Source organism: Lissotriton vulgaris, chromosome 2_1 (assembly GCF_964263255.1).
Source record: "Lissotriton vulgaris chromosome 2_1, aLisVul1.2, whole genome shotgun sequence".
NCBI classification, from domain to species: Eukaryota; Metazoa; Chordata; class Amphibia; order Caudata; family Salamandridae; genus Lissotriton; species Lissotriton vulgaris.
Window position 1 is genome coordinate 1,237,251,116 of NC_141687.1, and position 23,161 is coordinate 1,237,274,276.

General features: G+C 45.3%; 1 protein-coding gene across 1 annotated transcript in view; it reads left to right on the plus strand.

Annotated features, from left to right (window-relative positions):
- The window catches only part of LOC147732424 (uncharacterized), a 2,559,122-nt gene that overhangs the window by 1,855,626 nt on the left and 680,335 nt on the right, over positions 1-23,161 (plus strand). Inside the window, exons 77-82 of the mRNA XM_086954262.1 lie at positions 405-584; positions 1,532-1,756; positions 2,511-2,637; positions 3,270-3,469; positions 4,357-4,569; positions 18,920-19,065. Coding sequence (XP_086810388.1) covers positions 405-584; positions 1,532-1,756; positions 2,511-2,637; positions 3,270-3,469; positions 4,357-4,569; positions 18,920-19,065 — 1,091 coding nt within the window. The remainder of the gene's footprint in view (positions 1-404; positions 585-1,531; positions 1,757-2,510; positions 2,638-3,269; positions 3,470-4,356; positions 4,570-18,919; positions 19,066-23,161) is intronic.

Below are 23,161 nucleotides of genomic sequence, written 5' to 3' on the forward strand. Positions count from 1 at the left end.
CTGACGCTCTTAAGTAGTTTGCAAACATGACCAAGTGTATCATTCGTTTCCAGGTCCTCCCTGGAACAGGTTTCTTGTTCTACTGTTGTTTCCATGTCCTTCGAAATAAATAACATCTGTCATTACCCACCCCTGTGAAAACCTTGTTTCCTCTTTTTTGGTGAAGGGAATTGAGACCTTGATAGACAAGACAGGAAATATTTTTACTTTGCTGAAAGAACGAACAGACGTACCTCTGGTATGGAGTAAATGTATACTACCCACATACATTATATAAGGGATGCACACAACACCATTCGCCCATCTTTTGTATCAACAGAAGATGTCTGTTGTCTTTGGGTCATTCAGTTTCTGGGTCTTAGTTGTGACACAGTTACATGGATTTGTGCTCTTGTTCTTCTTAGGTGACCCCTATGCTCATCCCTGCCCTCCTGGGCATTACTGCAGTGAAGTAAACCACACTGAACGCAACAGACCAAGCAGGCCTCAAGCGTGCCCTGTCCACTCTTATCGAGCCCTGCCCAGTGCAGAGGGGCCTGGAGACTGCCAACCCTGCCCCGCGGGGTACCACTGCTCAAAGCCAGGTGAGAAGAGGTTCTGTTTCTCTCATCTCTTGCTTCCTCCTTATCTTGTCTTTCCATATTAAGGTTTCCATTCATCACTTTTTCTTACTCCTTTTTTACCACCCTCTTGCTCATTCCAACCCTAGCACAGTGATTCTTGTTTTAATTTTGCTCCTTCATTGCATGTCCTGAACACTGTTTTCAAACGGGTACTCTAAACACCAGATTAGGACGACCTCTGATAATCTCTCTCTCCCGCTTTCTTTCTCTCTCTCTAACACACACACACGTTGTTTTTTTACTTTGTCCCACACATTCCCTTACACGTGCTCTCTTTTTCGCACTCATACACAGAGTTTAGCTGCAATTACCTTTGATGACAGAATTAAAGTCTGTCCGTGTCTGGTGATTAAAGGTAGCATTCCCGCAATTAAGAAAATGTGTCAAGATGGTGTCCTTCAGTGTAAGTAGCAGAACATCTTGGCAGACGGTACCAGCCACTCAGCCAAGCATTGCCTAGTCTTACAGGCATCGTCCCTTTTATGCTCATCCTCAAGACCCACCAAAAATCTAACACTTAATGCCCACAGCTGGTACAATAGCCCCGCATGTTCAACTATTTCTCACAGAGATTTAATCCAGACTTGATTGAATCTGCTGTTCATTCTTCAAAGGTCTATAAAGTGACCACTTTTAGGTTTAGTGATATATATATAGTGTCTCATACACTGGCACAACCACATGTTCTGTTCTTTTTGTAGATATTGTGCACTCATTCATACTCCTCCCAGCTCGCTTTCCTACTCCCACGCCCCCTTTCTCACCCCTGCTCAATGCTCCTGTCTCACATGACTCTTTCTCTTGGATGTCTCATCATCCCTTCAATCCCCAGTGCGTGAATTGTGAGCCCAAGACCACCGGTCTCTACCAGTTCCTTGGCTGTCTCATGCCCATTTCTTCCCTCTCAGGTCTTGTAACTTTTGAGGGCCATGCATGCCCTCCTGGGTACTGGTGTACCGGAAGCGGTGCCCCTCTTTTGTGCCCAGCAGGCACCTTCCATGCTCGGGCTGGTGGTGCATCATCCAGGGATTGTGAACTTTGCCCACCTGGGTATTTCTGCCCAGATCCAATGGTGGCAGGAGAAGCCAATATCAACAATGTGCCTTGCAGAGCCGGCTACGAGTGCCCAAGTGGTGAGTTGACTCTTTGAGGGTGAGTACGTTCACTTAATATCTATAGTATAACATTTCCACCGATCTTGTTGCTCACAATGCCATTGAGCACTAGTCATGAACTTGGCAACCACCATGTGACCTTTAATGAAGTATGTATAATAATAATGTGAATTAAATGTAGAGATGCCATAGCTCTACACCTGTTTTATGCATGCTCAGCTCTCTGGACTCTGTTTTCAAAATGGAGGCGATATAGAACCCTGCAGACTGAGATGTCCGGTCATGGTCTTTCTTGCTGTCAAACTTTAAGGAGGTGTGGCTGGTATCATGGACCGTCACTGCATCCATGTCAACACTGTAGTGATGACACACTGTGCAACTCCTGGAACTATCGCAGGAGCTCTTCACTTTGGGACTTAGCAATATTTCTACAAGTGTGGTTCACCTTGCATCCCAAACATTTCATCAACTGCGACTCAGTCACTTCTTTATTACATGGTTCTAGACCGAAATGTCCCATGTGTTGCTTTGACACAGGAGGTGGGACTGATAACTCCTGGCATGCATTAATTGTGCACCACCCTGAGTACTGGGCAACACCTGGCCGATGGGTGGACCAGTAGTGTGTAGATACACCGATTGTTAGCACGTGCTAGGCCAGGAGTGATATTGTGAGTAAAGTCAGTGCATGTCTGGTATTTAACTGATGTTAGGAAAGATGTCCAGAATGGTTCCTTCCCTCATTACCATGTTTTTGTCCCCCCCCCCCTAGGTTCCATGAGTGAGACCATTTGCAGGGCTGGGTCGTACTGCCCACCTCGCACTGGGATCCCACCGCAGTGCCCCGGAGGGTATTTCTGTCCTGAAGGGTCATCTACGTACAACGCCAGTGGGCAGCTGTGAGTGGGCCCTCCGTGTTATATGTCTTCTAGGCAGCCATTAATATGGCTTCTGCATAAGGCGTCAGGGCATGTGTTAGGTCCTCTCTTCTCTTTTCTATGTATGCGTTTATTAATTATGTTTGTAAGTTTCCATGTCCAGGCCATGGTTCTGCTTCTTTCGAACAACCACGACCATTGCTGCTTAAACCGCAAAGACGTTTCTGGTGCAGCTTCTGGCGCGCATGCATGATGCAAGCAAGACTATACCTAAAGGCAACACACCTTGAGGAGACCACAAGCGATAGGAATGTTTGGTTAGCTTTAAGGCTCAGAACACTATCATTTTTGGAACTGACTTTTATTAAGCTATCCTCTCATTTGTAACAGATACTGTGAGGCATTTTACTTTACCACAGTGATGCCTGCATGTTAAAGACACTCTCTGGAAATCTCCTCTAGAAGCCAGCCCACCCCACTCAGGCTCCTTTGTTAGACTGCATGACAGGTATTGAATTGCTGTACTTTGTTATGTGGTGCTCTGGGAGTGTGAGTGCTTCTTCCATCCTTTCACTTCTGCAAATGACATTTCGAGTGCAACATGTCTACTCCCTGTTGGATAATGGACACACTTTGTTCTTCTCTATGCTCAGGTGCCTCTACCCGTATTACTGCCCTCCGGGGACTGCCCAGTGGTTGCCCTGTGATGGCGGCCACGTGGCCTTGCACGTAGTGGGATTGCGGGACTCCTTTGATAAGACGTGCCAGAGATGCCAAGCGGGCACCTACCGCCCCAGCGCCAGGGCAGATCTACCATGCCAGCCCTGCCCCGCTGGGTACAGCTGTCCTGAGAGTAAGTGAACAGAGAAACAGGTGGGCTATGAGCTGAAAAAATCAAAGCATTTCCAGTGGTTGTTGGGAAATCCTGGAGAAAAAAAAGAACAGCGGAGGGTTTATTATTCACGTTGTAATCTATGCTGTTCCAATTTTCCCAATCTTGCCACTCTCAGGGAGAAGGGGAGGAATATGGTCTGTGAGGGTCCTGGACCACGCTGGAAAGTGACAAAACTGGACTGTTTAGTTATTGAGAGAAGAGAGAGTTTAATGCTTATATGGTTGAAATTGTATAATCTACTAGTAGTCGTAGTGGAAGGATACACCCATGTTTAGATGTTTTTATTTCACTTCAATTGTCTGTTCTTATCTTTGCTTTTTCTTTTAATGAATGACAACTGTGTGTAATATTTCTATAAGAATACATTTCCTGGAAATAAAGTACTTCTGATTTTGAGAGAGGAGAGGGATCAGAGGGATCAGAGACACTGGCTTCCCCTTGACCTGTCATATAAGAATAAGGCAGACAAGTGTGGCGGCAACTTAAGTTTGAAAATGATGGAGGAAAGCAACAAATGAAAGAAAAAAAACCAGGGAGCATCAATTGGCAAGCTATCAAGTTGAGTGCAGGAAGGAATATGGTGAGGGTAAGAGTGAGACTTTAAGAGCCTGAAAGAACGTGTTAATGTGCTTATGCAGACGGAACGCTATGGTTGTCAGTACAGTCTTTCAAGACTCTGAAAGGAAGTGTTTCCAAAGAACCTTTTCAAAACTTAGGCCTTTATTTTCGCCTCGTCTTTGAATAATTGTATGTCTTTCTTGCTTGTATTACTGGCATATTGAACTTCGTGATTCACATATTTGGAACACGCATAATGAAAAGCATCCCTTTTCTTACCCCAACAGGTACAGACAGCTATTTTCAGTTTGTCTGCCCTGCTGGCTACTACTGTCCGCCCATGAGTGCAGCGCCTGTGCCCTGTCCACCGGGCACCTACGGCAACATGAGCCAAGCGCGCCAACCAGTGGAATGCTTCCCATGCCCTGCTGGCACCTTTAACCACCTGACTGCGCAGACCGCCTGTTTCCCCTGCGGGGCCTCCTCTTCTTCCCTCCCAGGTGAGTCAGAGCGTCGGCACCCGTGCCAGGGAACAGGCTTGGCATAGATCCGAGCCAAGGGTAGGATGCGAGAGTCTCCATGGAAACACACAGTGCATGTTCTGATCGTGGGCTACAGGCCTGACCTGCAGCATTTTGTCACCTTTGAAATGCTCTGTAGTTCGTGCAAAGATTACTTGCCCACATGTTAGTCACGGATGCAAGTTTCAGATGCTGGTGTGTGCACTATTCATAGCCTCACTGGGGGTTTTAATCTCAGGTGTCAGAATATCCAGGAGCTCATTTTCGTATTTTTCTCTAATCAGTGGTTGGAATTGGATCCACATTTCCTACAGTTCTTTGCTGGTTTGAAGGCCACATGGTCCAGACAATTGTACAGTATCATTTCTCTCTTACCTTTGTTGTCAGTTCTTTTAATGAAACCTGTCAGGTGTACTCGCACATTGAGGGGTGCGCTTAAATTGTACTGTCTACAGATGTGGGGAACAACGAGCTTCCTGCCCAGAATCACATGCCCGAGACAGGGTATGCGTTCCCTTATTTATCCCGAGGTGTATTTTGCCCGTTCTCTGCAGACAACTTCTAAAGACTATCGGATTGTCATATAATGCACATTAATGCTATTGTTTACTCGATAACTTCCAGCCAAGAATCATGGGATCAATTAGTACTTAAATTGAGCCTCTGGTTGCCAGTGATTAGTTTTGAGGACTGGCACTGATTTGTCCTCATTAGACATTTAGGGAAAGCAAGAGAGGGAATAAAACACAAGGGGAAAGGAGGAATAGATGGACGGAATGCTGTCATAAAGGGAGAAAGCTGGCACCTACGAGAGCGAGACAAAGGGGCAGTGCTTTTCTGGTAGTGTAATAAATAGGAATCAAATGTGCAGCCTTTGTATTCGGCGCGCTGACATTTAATAGTACCAGCCACATGTTTCTCAGAAGGGCTTTGGACTCCGGAACTCAAATTAAGCACTGAGATCAATGTAAGGGCTCAACATGAGAAGAAATAGATATTTATAATTCCACAGACTAATGGTAAGCAACTTTAACATACATGTTTGCAAGGACCCATCCACCCAGAATACTTCCAGTCCATTTCTGCACCAATGCTCTTATCAGCATTTCCAGCAGTAACATGTATGCCCCTCCAGCCAACTCTGAGTTTCATCCACACTGCAAAGATAACTATGGCTCACCAAAAGACCTGGCCTTCTGGCGTTCTGCCATCCTCACCGCTCATCCTCTATTGGATCCCCAACAGGTGCTAAGAGACCACATGTTCTTTCATGATGGGATGAAAATGTCTCCTGCATGGAGTACAATCGTGCACCCTGTCATGTGTACCTGGGGCCGTATTACAGATGGTACCCCAGGGGCGCAACAGGCATTTGCGCACGCTTTGCATGCCCCCGGGGCAGACGCAGACGCTATTTCGTCCCCTTCTGCAATACCGATAGGGCTGGCACACTTAAAGCACCAGTGCTATCAACATAGAGAGTTCCCTCATTTGCATAGGGGTGTTCCCTATGTAAATGAGGGAATTCCTTTAACTCTGCGCCTGGTCCACATTACAGATGCGGGCGCAGAGTCAAAGAAGCCCTCAGGAGGCGCAATGACAGTACTCCATTTAAAAGGTGGCCCACTGTCAGTGTGCTTCCTGACAGCAGCCCTCTGCGAGGGGTAAAAGGGGTCCCAGGGACCCCCCCAGACATCCTCTTGCAGGCAGGTGTAGTTAACGACTGCACCAGCCTGCAAGGGGATCTCTAAACCCCTTGGAAAGTGCAGGCAGGTGCCGCCTGTACTATGAAAACACAGAGCGACTGCCCCGTGTTTTCACATGAATGCGATGTCCTGGGGGCAGCACGACTTAGCGGCTGTCCTGTGGGCAGCGCATACACCATAAAGGGGTGCATTATCACTGTTTGCACCCGACGCACCTTTTGAAAGTTGCGCCCGGCACAAGCAGTGCTAATGTGTAATACGGCCCCTGAACTCCAGGCATCTCTTATAAAATTGTTTTTGATTTTGGCCCCAGCTTCACACTAATTCAGTGTGTACTCACTGAGGCATAGGTCTGCTCTTGAGTTTCAAGAGGTTCTGCATTTGCCCTGAATCTGGAGGCTTCCACCATGCAAACCCCTCACAGTGACGGCTGGACTACTTTGGAACATATAGCACAGCTGTGACAGCATACCATGTTTTATAGTGAGTATACTCTATCCAGAACTTCTTACCCGTGGTGTGTGAGTGGAGTCTGCTGTCCCACTCACCCACAGTTCTACTGCTCATGGGGAACCTGGAATACTAGCATGAAAATCCTGTCCACTGAGGTATGTGGGTTTATGCTAGTGGAGTGGTATACAGTATGTGGCTATATACGTGAACCAGAGTGATAAAGGCCTTTGGGTTCCATTTTGGAAGCCCTTGGCCCATTCATGTGTCCAACATGGGGATGAGGTTGCTTTCTTAGACAGAGGAAGGTTATTGCTGACATCCCTGAAACTGAAGGGAGCGAAGGGTGGGGCTTCTGTATCTGTTGTTAGGGTGTGAAGGGTCATCAAAAGGGAGCAGTTCTTTGTCTGAGTTCATGATCACTGGCAGATGCAGCTGTTGATAGTCAACATCCTGACATCACTCACCTGTTTGTGTTTCTATTGTGAGTGCTCCAGCCTGGAGACAATCCTATTGTGAAGAGCATCACTCAAGGCAAAGGTTAAACCTGGAAGACAGACTGTGAGTGACACATGAAAAGGGAACCAACACACCGGTTCTGAATTCAAACTGAAAATTCACATACCCTGTCTGTTAACTTTATAAAAGTGGGAGCAGCTGACCCACCTGTTGTTCCACTTCCAATTTCTCTTAAATCGAGGATGGGGTACTCCGTTTAGTACTCAAAGGACAACTAGGCAACCCAGGGCTAGTGTCTGTCAGCCAGTTCCCAAGGGGTGATAGTAGATTACAGAAGAGTCCGATCTGAAGGAAGAATTGTTAACATATCTTGGGGCCCAAGAAACGCTGCCTGAGCGAGAGGGAAGGGAGGTGTCCGCCCTACATGAGCGTGCACCATTTAAAAGGGATATAACAAGTGGTGAGTTGGTCTTTCCAAAAGAGCCTGAGTGATTGATGCGGTCAAGAGCGTGAATTGATATGAGCAGCTTCATCTGAGGAACAGCTGGGTTGCTATAATGTGCTAGATTGTCTTCATGTACTACCCCCAATGTCACTGCTAAGACCTGGAGCTTGCATAAGTGATTGGCTGGGCCAATTGAAGCAGGGATAGGTATCTGTCTGTAGCACCAGCTGTGTGTCAGTGAACATAGAGAATGTGACCCCAGTGCTGCCAGTTTCTACCTTGACATCCAGACCACCCCAAGGGAGTAAAAACTGGAATCTAGAGGTGCCAGCATGGGGTACTCCTCCCCAAGTAGAGAACATAGCACCATGTCAGAAATGCCCGGGAGAAAGCCCAACTCGGAAGAGTCAAGACCGCATTGCTCTATAGTTGAAGCTAGCACCTGGCAGCCATGATGACAAAGACGTCAGAGGCTGATCAGGGCACTGCCACCGTGACCCTAAATGTGTTGCTGTCATGAGTGCCTAGCACCTGGAGAAGAGAATTGCCAAATGTTTCAATACTTGAAGGCCCCAGCATGACTGACCAAAGACTGATGCAATGACTGGACCGGGATAGCTGAATCCTCAAGGCCCACCCGCACCGAGCAATCATCGGAGTCTTGAACCGAGCCTACAACAGAGTCACAACCTCTTTGAGATTGTCAGCTGCTCACCTAGAGTGAAACTGGTGTATGTCATGCGGAAGTCCCCACTCACTGTTTGTGAACCCCAGCTGCAGGAAGGTTCAAGGCGCCCCTGAGCCACACTAACACAGACCGGTGAGAAACTGAAACATAGTGCACTTAGGACTGTGTTATCAGAGAAGTGTGAAGAGAATACTGCACTGGTACCGGACACTACACCACATAAGCACTGAGAATCCTGAGACTGAGATGAAAGGAGGAAGGAGCGGTTAGAGTTCCTAGAGAGGGGTGGGCGAGTCTCACTTTGAATCATGAGAGAATACCCCTAGTAGGCTATTCTTGATTATTGTAGTGTGTAGTATTTTGCTTTCTATGTAATAAAGTGATTGTGTTTTATAAAGAGAACTACAGGTCTTGGCAGTTATCTTACTGTGCTGCTGGGTGTGGTGTTGACTGCTGAGCCCAAGTAAACCCACACAAACTTTGTTGAGACGTCTGTGACTGCTTGTCATCACTATCATTGAGAATCAACTGCTGAGAGGATTGTACTTGGCCACGTTTGCACAGCCATATTGTGAGAGGACATAGAACAGCTGAGACAAACAATCCCACCTGTCATTGCTGGGCCTCGGCCTGCCTGGTCTGTGGTCTCACAAATGGGTCTGACACATCCGAAGTCAGTCTTGGCTGATGCTGGTTTGGTGACTTATTTATAAAAAAAACAATTGAACGGAATGCTGGACAATGCAAACATTCAACCCCAGTCACAAGGATCTCGGTTTAATCCATCATTCTTTTGCTCACTACACCACCCCAGTTTGGACCCAGCCATATGCAAATCAGTCTTGACCCTGTTCCTTGTGAGAACAGTCCAGTCCGAACTGCCAAGCCAGGTCCTCCCTGGACCGGAAACAAGTATCTGCATTTGCATATTGCTGGGTCCAAACTTGAATGGAATAGTGCGCAAAAAAAATGATGGATTTAGGCCCAGATCTCTGTACTGGGGTGGATGTATGACATTGTTCTGCATTCTGTCCATCAATTGTTCTTTTTGCATTTGACGTATTTATAAACACAACAGTTACTTCCCCATACACCACCACCTTCCCTTAATCAGACACAGAATTAAAGGATATGGCAAAGTGAGGGGATACAGTCTAGAGACATACATACTCAAGGACTGATCAACCACTAATTGGAAAGCCACAGAGTAAAGTTGTGGCGCACACCTCTAATTCATATTGCCCAAATGCCAGAACCTCCTTCAGAGGGCCACGGGATAAACAGGGGTTACTGGGCCCAACCATGGGGGTCGAGGCTTTTTACTCCTTAGGTCCTGGGGCCCAACCTACAATTGGTCCTGAGAAACTGGATCAAGTACCCCTTTAGCATTTGACTCTCGGTGCTAGCGGAGGTTGAGCACTTCAAGGCTTCTTGGGGGTTGGTTGGGTGAATGGGTGATAGGTCCACAAACAAGCTCGCAACTCAAAATATTTGCAGCAGGAGCAATGAATGATTTTCCTGTCAAATACCTGCTTTTATGAGATCAGGACTCTAGTGGTTCATTGTCAGGTCCCTGTGTCCTACTGCCCTCAAGCTAATAGTAGATGTTATTATGGAATACCCATTATAGGCAATATTTAGGTTAAGCCCATCAATAGTCTGATTTTCATAAGTCCCAATCTGGCTCCATATTAAAGTCAAACATTTTCTAGCACCGCAGCACTATCTGGCAAGCAAGATCCTGTGGGACTGGCTGTCCCAGAATCACTCTTACAAGCACTATCAGGATCTGAGGTTCAGGAATCTCGGAGCGCGCCCCCTCTGTGGGCGCTGGAGCTGCTACAGTTGTCTCGAGTAAGTCTTTCTCACACGGCTCAGACAGGCTGCACTTGGCTGGAATTGAGTTCTCCAACACGTGCTTTTGCAGTGGCAGCAGAAAAGGGCTTCAAGCAGCTCCTCCAAGCTGGAAAAGTTATTCAGTTCTTCCCACAGGTATTGTGGGGGTACAAAGATCCCGGCACTGGTCCTCAGTCATGGCTCATGCCCCCTAGGGTCACCACAGCAGCCTGTCAACTCCGATGATGACCCACACCAACCTGCACTTCCTACTTGGTCCCGGTAGCCCCTCTGGCATATGGAGCCACTGCCCCTGAACTGATCCCATGCTCCGGGCCGATCAGCACATTGGCAGTCTTTGGGGTGCCTCACCCTGCATATGGGGTTACCTACTTGACTCTGCACATGGGCTACGGCCCGCTCGGCATGGCAGCGCTATTCACTGCGACCCCACCTGGCACCTGGGTCACTTTTTCATATTGCACACAAGCGATGACCATTCGATGCAACAACAATCAAGGCTCACTTCACAGTGGCCCTCCTCTAGAAAACAGGGGTCACAATCTTTCCCTGCACATGGACAACGACACGATCAAAGGAGGCAACCAAAATACTGTTTTGATATGTAGAGACAGCAAGACGAGTTGAGGGTCACTCCAAAGCATTGGCAGAATGGGGAACACTCTGGTGATCTTTTTACCTAGGGTTAGAACTCCCTTCCATGTTGGACAGTCGATCACTTTACCAGCATTCTCTGCTCCTCTTCACCCTTTGAAAGAGGAGGAGAGGCTCCATCGGTTGGACCTGAAAATGGCTGAACATTTTTATCTTGCTCGTACCAAGTCCCGTTCAGTGGACAATCAGCTCTTTTTCGGTTTTCTGGGGTGAAGGATGGGATGGCTATGCAGAAGAGAAGGTGGGTAGTCCTTTGCATGAGTAACAGCCATCATTGTACAATATCTAAAGTTATGGGGTAACCCAGTATCCCACAGAACCTGGGCATGTACTATACAAGTAACAATTGGTTCTGTCGGGTATAAAAACAATTTCTTTGTTGTATTCAATATTCAATATAAACAAAAAGATTGAGTAAAGGCAAACAACTTGAATACAATAGAGAATCAACACATGTATCTTATTCATAGAGAAGAACATAGTTTTATTTCATTTTGCAAATCTTCAAACACAAATTCACAGATTCTCATAACATGGAGGCTGTCCAGTAACTCAATTAAAAAAGTGACGCACATGGGAGTGGTTATAGTGACAAGGTGAGTAAAGTGACAGAGTGAACAAGTTTGTGTATTATACTATAAAGTGAACAAATACTCTACAAATACTTGAATAAAAAGATATTGAAAAATCAGGGCCAATTACAAATCAAACTATGCTGGTCCCCCTAGCAGGGTCAATGAATTACATGAAATGTTGTGCTGGGGAGCCTATTACATGGACCAAAAAGCCGTAGACGTTTCTACCCTGACAAACTGCATGAGTTAAAGATGTCAACATGGGTCTTCTTCAGGACAAAGAACTCCTGAGTGAATTGTATTCTACCCAAGACTCAACCCCAAAGCCTTGGGAAAGCCAATCACCTAGCAAAAGAATCAAAGTCGATCCTAGTGGAGTTCCCTGAGCCATTTTCGATGGTACAGCAATTTGCTGCCTTGACGAGACCATGCTGTATATTTTCAAGTTCAGACCAGCTTTCCTCCGCTGCTTTTTGAACCCACCAAGCTCCTTGTTAAACTTATAAGGGCAAGTCCTTTTCCATGGCTGACTGATCCTGCACTGCCCACAATATGTCCATGATGTGATCCTCACACGGGTGCAATTGACAGAGATCACGGCTAGGCTAATCCCATATCCAGGAAGTGTTCCCATGCCAGTGTCTTGACTTCCGAGCACAGGCTCATGAAACTAATGTTTTTGGTGGAAATTTAGGGGATAATTATGATGACGGTGGGACCATCACTGACAGCCCATCAGTGGCGGTCCCACCGCCATCAGAACCATGAAATTTGCTAGCCATATTTCAATGGCAGGTGGATAGGTGGCAGTCAGATAGATTGACCACCATTCATCTGACGGGCTCTTTGAACTCACCGGTGGGGCAGAGGGGGTTGTATTCCCTACCATGGTGGCAGTGCCTGTCAGGCACCGCTGTAAGGATTACAATGTCCCTTTCTGCCTGCCTTTTCATGGCAGTTAAGCCGCCATGAAAAGGCAGGCAGAAAGTGACTTTGTGAGCCTGTAGTGGATCCTCCTTCCCCGTGTCCCTCCGATATGGACTCTGGGAGCCACCTATGTTGCCCCCCTACATATCCCTGCACCATGTGGCAGGCACCGCATGGTGCCTTTAAAACCAATAGAGAGTAACCCTTCAAACGACCAAAGGGAACTAGGTTCAAATAACCAAAAAAAACTCTCGTCCCCCTTGTGCTGATTTACTCAATCTTGTGGAACACCCAATATTGTTCTTCTATTATCACATTCATGCATACATACTCAAAATGCATAAAACCTGTTTTTTGCAAAAGATGTCTCCTCCTTTATTAACAAATGTTCCTTTTATATTAATTTAACACTGAATCAAAATAATTGATATTTATATACAGAACCACAGACTCAATGTCAATATTCTAAATAAGTATTTCATAAACAAGTTTCATCGGTCAATCTTATATTAAGATGTAAAACAAAAACAGAAGGCCTCCTTTGTCATTCCTCCTATTTACACTTGTTATTTAAAAAGAACAATATTCATACACTGACTTTTACCTGTTGGTCTCTGTACATGAATAACTCTTAATAAACATTTCACTTATTATCAAAACCCCATTCAAGTATTTTTTTTTAAAAACAGTTAATCACACCAATGTTTATACAAATAGTCAAAGCAAAGTGTTGATGCTGTGTTTTGGTGGCCTTGCCTTATTCTGCAGGACAAGCTTTTATTTTTAAAAGACATTTGAGTTCTCTTTGAAGTATGTTGTCTTAGTTACAAACACCGCATGGTACTTGTCACGTAGTGCAGGGATATGTTATGTGTCCCTATTTTGTATTTATGCGGATGCTGCAGCCAGCAGCACCCACAACAGTGCAAAGTATAAGCATTGCAACCGCCGTGGTCGTGGTCGCATCACAATGTCTATGTCGGAACAGCCGACAGCCTTTCAAGAGGTCATGTGTGCGATAGCGTCCGCCGCCATATCAATCAGCCCCCTAGTGTGCGGAAGAAGTGTTTGAAGTAATCCATGGTCTCACGTTGTGGACATCAAAGGCACCCACTCCTCCTTTGACACTGGTCTCTGCCTCTATTTCTCTGGCACAGAGCCATCACTCTACTGCTGTGCCATCTGATGTAGATCTTTCTAGGTACTCTTCCATTAGTGGTACAAGTTCTAGATCCATTTTCAGCTCTTTTTCCCTGACTGAGCTAGAGTTTGCCATGTGTGATGTTAAACCTTAACTAATTGTAGGTATAAGTAGAGAACAACACCCCAATGGTCCTTGTACCCGTGCAGCGCCATTTGTAAAGGATGGAGGCAAGCTTTCAGTCAGAATGTACCTTTAGCCAGTCCAGCCTGATGATTATGGCGAGGAAGAGCTTGACAATGTTCTCTCTTGCTCTCTCGATCTTATATTACGCGGAGGCTGATTTGCACTTTGACGGACAAAATGCTAGTGTCTCACATACTTTCCCTGACTTTGTCCTGACTTGCCTTTGGCGTCACCAATGGAAGAAAGTGGGTCATTTGTATTGATTGTGGTCTGGAGGGAAACAGAACCTTTGGGCCTGCTACCCCCACTGAATTACTTAGGGCCCCATTAGGATGACGGGCGGACTTTGCCGCCCGCCACCCTATCGGTAAACGGGACTGCCCGCCATAAGGGAGGGGGTCCCGTGGGGGCAATTAGGATGCGCCCGCCACAGTGCAGGCGCATCCAGCATTCCTGTCATTGTGCCGGGTGGTGCACTCAGCAACACCCACCACAATGCCAGGAAGGCATGTCGTGCACTTCCATGCACAACATGGCAGGCACCACGCGGTGCCTGCCTTGTTGTGCATGGAACTGCTGGGTAGTACCATAGGTAACCCCCCATGTTCACCCCCCACCCCCCAGAGTCCCTGGGGGCCCGCAAGAGGCCCCCAATGTCTAACACTGCATGCATTTCCGTGGCGGCAACCAGCGGTCTTTCCGTCTGCCGCGGTCCCCCCGCCGCAGTAATATGGCGGGGGGGAATTGGGTGGCGGGCGGGTTAGAATCATGGGCGGATCGCCACCGCCATGCGTGCGGTGGCGGCCCGCCCGTGATCCTAATGGACCCCTTAGTGTCTTATTTCAATCTTGGCAGACAGGTTTCTCCGTCATAAAGGTGACAGATATCCCATACACCTAAATAAATCCCATAGGATATAATGGGATTCATATGTTGGTAGTCGTGATATCCGTCACCATTGTGATGCAGTAATCAGTCCGCCGAGATCTAAATCAGGCCCTAAGGCTAATCACCTGATGGAGATTTTGCAGTGTATCCCTTCCACTTCGAAACATTTCTTATCAATTTATGGGGTTTTGGCTGACCCTCTCAAACCATTCTCTGCTTAAGCACTGAATCGTCTTTCTTCAAGTCACTACAGACTAACACGTAGTTAGTTGCTGATGCAGCACCCTTCTCCATAGAGACTTGTGGTGCAAGCATCCACTTGTAAGGTCAATACCAAGAGTGTGATTTAGAGTTTGATGGATGGGTTACTCTGTCACAAATAGGATGGATATCTCGTCCGCTGTATTACATGAGCCATAGGGCATAATGCACTTTTAATACGGTGGACGGGATATCTGTCACATTTGTGTTGGAGTAACCCATCCTCCGAACATTTAGGTCAGGTCCTAAATCTTTTCCTCCCACTCCACTGGACGGGGGTTATAAATAATTAAGAATAATAATTCAGGATTTCTAAAGCACAACAAATCACCTGGAGTGTCTCAAGGAGCTGAATTGTAGGCACGGTGAGATTAAGTGATATGCCCAGAATCACAGGATGTTGATGGTGACGCCGAGACTCAAACCTTGTTCCCAGCAGCTTTGTAGTCAGCAGCTGTGACTATTATGCCACATCCTCTCCCCTAATTGATGCTGTTGGTAAAAAATTGTTCCTTGAGCAGTCTTTCATTGTGGTCATTCAGTACCATATGCCTCTTGGGACACTACTATCACTCACTGTGGGACATGATGCACAAAGATTTGCCCATGCATGCTGCTTTCAAACAAAGGGCCCAGAATGGACAAGACACAGGCAATCACATTCTTCACCCAGGCCTAGGATCAGCCATGGATCCTTAGCCTGTGCTACGTAAAACAGTGTCATTATTAGACTCCATGGTAGGATGAGCTCCATCAGTTTTACATAGGTATTATGGTGGTATTGATTAATATGCCATCTTCTTGGGACATCTTTTTTGGGGATAAGGACAATGCGACTTTGAAGAACTTAGTATGAGACACCAATTCTATTGACAGTAGAACAATTTCAGAGGTAACTCTAGAGACCTCATGGTTCGCCAGCAACAACCTTCTCAGCCATACAGGGCAGACATTTCGTGAGAATAGGGGCAGAAGAAATGCCAATGGACATGGCATTAAACCACTGTTTCCTCTTCTCTATGCAATGTTCACAAGTAGTTTCACCAAAATATTGAGTCAAAAATATAAGGAGAACATAATAATAAAATTAATATATTTCCATATGCATTTGATATATTTGTAGTTTGACTAAGTATTCAGGGGTTGTCAACATTCAGGCAAAACACTCTCAGAGCCACATTTCTACCCATTTTAAGTTGACGGGGGTTTCTCTGTAGTTGCTATATCTCCTTGCAAGTAGTGTTTCTCATTGCATTAGGACATTGTCAGAAGTGCAAAGTTCAAACTATTTTTAGATACTCCTAAATCAAAAGCCTCCCACATTGGTAAGTCTATATTGGAAAAGCATAATTTGCAAATCTATACTCCCAAAGTCAAACTATCAAAATCTCGACCATACCTTAATGCATGCAATAGTTTTTCTTGAGAGCACTTGATCAACCAACATTTAACTACTGGATTAACCACAAACCTTGGGTTCCGGAGTAGCGTGCTATATGTCGTAAATCGCTTCAATGCCTCGTCAGGGGCAGTAACTGCTATATAAATGCAATCACAGGTACAATTTATTCCTCCATGTAACATTTTAGCCTGGACCGAAACCTACTACTAACTACTGGCCCCCAAATTGTATATGCCAGAACAGGTACCAGAGAAATAAAATAACCCTGTACTGAAGTACATGGGAGGTGAGTTTCAATGTATTTAGGAATTAAATACGTTTCATTTTTTTGTAGGAAGATATTTACGTATTGTCGAATCTTGGTGAGACCACATTTTGGAGTATATGGTCCTTATTTAATATTTTGTGGGTTCCAATTGCCATATTTAGATATCTGCACCAGGCAAGCAGAACTCGTGAGCCTTCAGCAAGGCAACCACAATGGTAACTCCGCTGAAGTCTCTGGAGCTTTGATGCACAGGCGCGATGCCATGTTCACTGCACCATCACATCAGAGTCTATTGTGTTTTTTAAAACAAACTCCCAAAGGGGGAGCTTGTTATTGAAAAACGAAAACAATGACTATGCCAAAAATGGGAGTTTGCTCAGTGCTTAATTTGCAAAAAAAAAGTGCTGGGATCTGCAGTTTTGCTCAGAATCCTCTGGTCAGCGGTGTTTAATGTCGGCCTGCTGAATACCAAGGCTTTGGACTCTTGATTCCACATCATGCCTCTTTAATCTCCCACCAAACGCACCCGCCCCTTTAGCTCACTCATGTTGTCACGTTTTTCCCTTCCTCATTCTTTCTCCTTAGTATATTTTCCATTCTGCTGTTCTGGGTAAAAGTAAAGAAATTAGTGCCCATCTGCAAACACTGGCTAAAATTAGGCACTGGCTTGCTCCCATTGTGTTTGGGTCATTTATTTGCTTTCCAGTAAATATTTACGTGTCTGCTCTAAATAGTATTGACCGTCTGAGGCAGGGCCGGCTCTAGGGCTGTGCAATCAGTGCCCCCGCACTGGGCGTTGACTTGGGGTGGGGGCGCCCTCTTTGCAAATATATGATGGCTTGAAAACCACCTGCTGCCTCGTTCCTTGCCCCCAGCAATTTTCAGACACCAATAAAAATTTCAAGATTACTCCGGTGATTAATGTTCTTCCTGGAGAGAGACGGATTTTTGTCTTGGGGAAGTTTGACTCCTCCTAATTTAGCTCAGAGGGTTATGTCTGCTGCTAAAAACGCGTGCCATGCAGATCACAAAGTGTATATAATGTTAATAGCTCAATGGATTTCAGCTGTTGTCAGAGAGATCTTTTCGTCATTTGCAGTTTATAAGTTAAAATCCTCATATAGAACAATGAACTGCAAGGTTTGTATTAGACCTACATGTTTTCTTGCTGGGTCTTTCCTTAACCCAATCTTGCAAAAATGGTTCATTTGAGTAGAAATGAATTTATTAGTACTAAAGAGAACCCCTAAGAATTAGTGTTATGTTGCAAGTTCTGAATTTGTGCTTTTCCAGACCAAGGACGCAAACGATTCTGCCTACCAGTATGGATGACATGTGACTCCTACATCTTGTAATCCTCTGTCTTATGTAACGTTTCCTATACACTGATTTACATGTGTGATTGTCTCTGTTAACCCCTCCCATGCTCATGACGAGCCCAGCTCGTCATGAGCCACGGTGCTCCGGTGCTCATGATGAGCTGAGCTCGTCATGGCCCGTGGAACGCTCGCACACTGGGCTAATTCCTCTGCTGTGCTGAACGTTCCATTAAACGGGCGTGGTCGTGACGAGCTGAGCTCGTCATGAGCACCGGAGCACTGTGGCTCATGACGAGCTGAGCTCGTCATAAGCATGGGGGCGCTGTGCGCGCCCCCCGCCCCCCAGCACAGCAGGGGAATAGCTCCAGCAGTCAAGGTTAAATGTGTGTCTGATGTAAAGTGCTCTGATACCTCACGCTGATATGAGTGGCGCTATAAAACTAAATGAATCTGAAAGACTGGTTATGGAGATTTGAGGGGCACTGTTAACTGGTGATAGTGATGGACTCTGTGGCGGGGATGGTCACTGGGGGACACCAACAAACATTGTCGCACAGGCGCCACCAGTGCTAAAGCCGGCCCTGGTGTGAGGTAATTTGTCATACCCTCAACTGTCAGTCTGGCCGTCGGCCATGGCCGGACTGGCCATAGCGGGCACTCGGCAATCCCCCGGTGCGCCGCACGGGTGGGGTCTGGTTTTGGGCCCCTGGGGGCCGTTTTTGTTAAAGGGACGTTTTTGCATCATAGCTGCAAAATCGTCCCTGTAACAAAATCGGCAGAAAACCGGCCCTGGCAAAGAGCTCGGCGGCACCCCCGCCGGGCGGACGAGCACTTTGCCAGTGTCGGTTTTGGTTCCCAGTCCGACCCTGCGGTCGGCCAAAGGTTTCTGCCAGCAGAGACCCCGAATGTTCTATCTACGTAGAGCAGCGTCGACTACGAGTTTGGCAGATAGTGCACAACACCACGTTTCTGGCATAGTACCCTGTCCGCCAGATTCTAACCAAGGCCCTATGTTACAGCAAAAGTTTCTTTTTGCAGTTCATATGATCATGCGGCCCCATTCAAACTGTAAACAATCTGTGCTTTTTATCCCTTCCTTAAAGGCGCAGCTAGCTGTAAATGTCATGCTGCAAACCGAGTCTTCCAGGAATCGGATGGCTCTTGTATCTGCCAAGCGGGCTTCATTTACTACGATGAGAGAGGAAAGATGCTTTCAGATAGCAATGGTGATCTGGAATGCCAACCACAGGTATGCACTTAGTCCAAATGTAGATATATACATTTTCTTGCTGTATCTAATACTCAGGATGGCAAAAGGCATCTTTAGAATGTGACTTCAATATTTCACTGGCTTATGGTCTAAACTGGTTTTGCTACTCAACTAAATGCTAATGCTTGTCAGTCGAAAGAGGGGACTCTTAAATGCATACTTGAATATGTCTCAGGTGTTTATAGTCTTTGACAGATAGATTTCTTTCCGTTTCACTGCTTTAGTTTACTTTCTTTTCTTCTGAAGTGTACTCTCTCTCTAATGTACAAAATGCTTACTTCACACAATAATTGCTTCTGAGAAAAGTAGTCTTTATTGTTGACCTGCTCCTGATAAGTTTTCTCTACACTTTCTTAGACTCCTCGCAGGTTTCATTTGCCCTTTCCTCACCTATCATTTAATTGTGTTTGTACTTGAATCTAGTCTTCACTCGCTCACTCCACTGCAGTGCCTACGGATGTGCTTCCTGCTTCTCTGATCACTAGAATATATCCACTCCTCCCTCCTCAACTCACTGTATTCTGTAATCAAGGACATGGGTGCTTTCCTGAGCCGCAGTTCAGCAAAGGCCTTGCTGGAGACATCCTCTCTCTAGGACACCCATCCCATTAGTTGTTCATCCCTCCAACCTACACGTATGTGTTTAACGTCTACCTTTCTGCTCTCTGCGTTAATCGTGTTGCCCATCTCACGCTATAAGAACTATTCTTGTGCGCTATGACCTCTCCCAGTTCACCTTGATCGAGGAACTGCAATTGATACAGTCTTCTAAGACTCTTCCTAATATCCTTTTCTGTCTTTATACATGAGGTCCTGCCTTCGCTTTTTTCCTACCCTGTTATTTGTTATGTCCTTAGGACAGTATCTACGACCTCTCTTCTCCTCTGGTTGGGTATCCCTCGGGGATCTGCTTTTTTCTCGCTACTTTTCCTCACCTCTATTATTTGACTAGTAGCTAATTTTCAATATTTCATCTGGGGGTGCGCAGTTGTTTCATCACACAACGTATACAATTTCTCCCCTCACTAAGAAGGATGAGGGGAAGTTTTGCGTACCCTTGCTGTGTATTCCATAGAGTTGGTCATCGCACTGTAGAGAATATTGTTCCCACAATTGTCATTTAGGGCTGACAGCCTTGAGTAAGAGGAGAGAAACGTGGAGGCTTCCATGTGATGGCCCATATCCTTCCCCACTTGGAACTCTGGCTTTGGAACTTCCGGTATCATGCAATAAGGGAGCCGTGGATCATTGGGACAGGGTAAGCTTGCAGATGCAGAGTGCATGCTAGCAGCACTGCAGGACGTAGAAATGTTCTTGCCCCACCAGGTAGCCCTTTTACCCCATTTCGTAAATACTTTTCGCCAGCTTTGTGCTTATTGAGGCCGGCAAACTTTTTGAAGAAAATGTTTAAAATGGCAACCATCAAGCTTCACAACTTTGCACAGATTTACTATAATCCCTTTAGCCATTTCTAAACTGACAGTAATGGGGTAGGCTGCTAATGCCACAAAAAACGCAGGACTATCTGATCTCACAGAAACAGAAGCATCTTTTCTGTGTCCTGGGAACCCTATTCAGCATTATATGCCTTGAAGTCCTAAGCTCTTTAGAAGCAGTTTTAGATTAAATTGCTCATATTTTAATAGATAGTTCTAAAATGTGTCTCTCTTTCTTGTATTTCACTCTACTATCTCTACTATTTATAACTGTGTCAGTCTGTCGAAAGACGAGCGTCCTCTCATTTACTCCAACTTCATTCTTTAGATACATAAAGCTTATGCAAAATGTAGGATTTTCTTTTTTTTTCATTTGACCGAATTCATGACTGTGCAAATGCCACAAAAGATAGGTGCTCTGAGTGAAGACCCCACCCGCAGATAGCTTTTTTGAGCAAAGGTTTCTCGTGCAAAGAAATATTTTTCCAGAGAAAATCACACAAACCTTATGTGAAAGACATGTTGCCTGCAGCAATATTTTAACAAAGGGGCAAACTTTGCCAAATCATGAAGTCACAAAGTTTATCACTTTTCACAATGTTTCCAGTGAATTAAAATGATACATTCTTCTACCTAAAACTAACAGAAGAGAACTTATTTTCTATCCAGCTGCTTGTCAAGGTGCTTTCCCAGCTCCAAGCTACTTGTTTTCTTCTCACTTCCCTTCGCCTTTTCAGCTAGGGAGGCTGAATCCTGACACTTTTCTACTTTCTTCTCTATATTCTTTTTCACATAGGCTGGCAAACGGGCAGAACCAACAGGAATCCTGTGTCCGTATTTTCTTTAAGTTTCTATTTTTATCACTCGTCTCCCTTCCACTCTGTCAATAACAACAATTGTTCTATATGCTATGAACAATGTGAGGTTTGGTCCACTTATTTGCGTGTTTTTTTAACTATGTGCCTGCCAGTTTTCAAATACATTGCACCTCTTTATATATTGTCCACCGGGTTCCATTGGAAATGTTGGAACCTGGTGGACAAGAGGCGTTTGGCAAAACAGGAACAGTTTGTTTAATTAAACAGTTAGGTCGGGTGAACAGTTACAGACACTAGATCTGAGGACTGTCTAAATTTACATCGAGTTTGTGCTCTCTTTATATAGAATATTACAACAAGCAATAAAGGTTTCCGGTGTACCATATATGGTGATGAATGTTGGTTGCTGCCTTAAGAGTCATAAATTAATGGTCAATGGTTACTACAGGTGGGTCTTGACCTGCCTGGACACAGTTTGGCCAGTTATGAATGTGTCCAGATGTCTGACATGGGGAGCGTGTGAACACTACGTGTGCTAAGCCCTGATTGGCAATGTGTTGCTAACTCATGGGGCATCTTACTTTATGGTGTTTTAGGAGCACGTGTACCCCCTCCCCCAATCTGGAATTTATTGAGGCTATCTCCCTTGACCATTGTACTGTCACTGTACCTATCTGTGGAATTGAACAAGAGTTTCGCCTGCCAGCATTGAACCATCCCACCAGTGACCCATCAATCAGTAATCCCAGATCTACGTCGTAGGGTCTGCCTGACTACATCCTTGTGGGTCGAGGTAGATGTGGCGTTTGGAATGGGTAATTTTATCAATAAGAACAACAGTTAATTTTTATCTGTAAACACATCGATATCCACATTAACAGAAGCAATTCCACTTGCAGTTTCAGGTAAAGTAAATGTAGGAGTTGATCAATTTTACATTGACAAGTGTAATGCCAGAGTCCCCAAATTTCTTCTGGGACTTCTGTATGCTAGGGCTTACCGGTGACTGACCTTCTTCATATGGGACTGCCTCATGGATTCGTTGATCATGATAGGGACTGTCAAGTCTTCCATGTGGTGATGTGCCTAGATACTGTGGTCACAAAATATGGCTCATATCTGTGTTTATTAGGTATAAATATGTTGGTAAATGATAGGAACAACTTCTGGGTTCTGAATACATATGACTCATTGGGCAAGTAATCTCTAATGTTTAGAAAATGTTTTAACAGAGCCACTAAATACGTTTTCCTGTCTATTTCTATTATCCTGTCAGGGACAACCACTGTCACCTTGAACAGTGTTTCGGCGCCTGGAGAAAAATTAACAAAGATTATTGGATGAGACTTGAATTAAAAGCAGCAATCTTGTAAAATTTTCTTTAAACTCCTTCGGCACCTTTAAGCTCGTTAATAACAATTCCCACACTATTGATCCTAAGTAAATAATTTGTTATAGGTTAATCGACAGTACTTAAGGAACACATTAATCACCTTCAATGGTCAAAGGCATGGGCTACGAGCACAACATTTCTGTGTTCCATGATCTCCCTGCTGCCCCAGTCCCATTAAGTTGTTAATAGGATTTTCTAGACTGGGCATGCTTGGGTAAAATATTAGCTGAAGAAAGCATCCTAGTGAATCAGAAATGCTCCCCAGGCCTTACCCTTTTCCCTTTCTCAGGTTTTACAGATGACTATTCTCATTGATATAACACAGCCTGTAAAGCAAAAGGAATTACAACACCATTAAGGCTTATTTCCTATAGGTATATTAACAATGTATAGAGCTTCTAAGCAATAGGAACACAGGAGATTGTGAT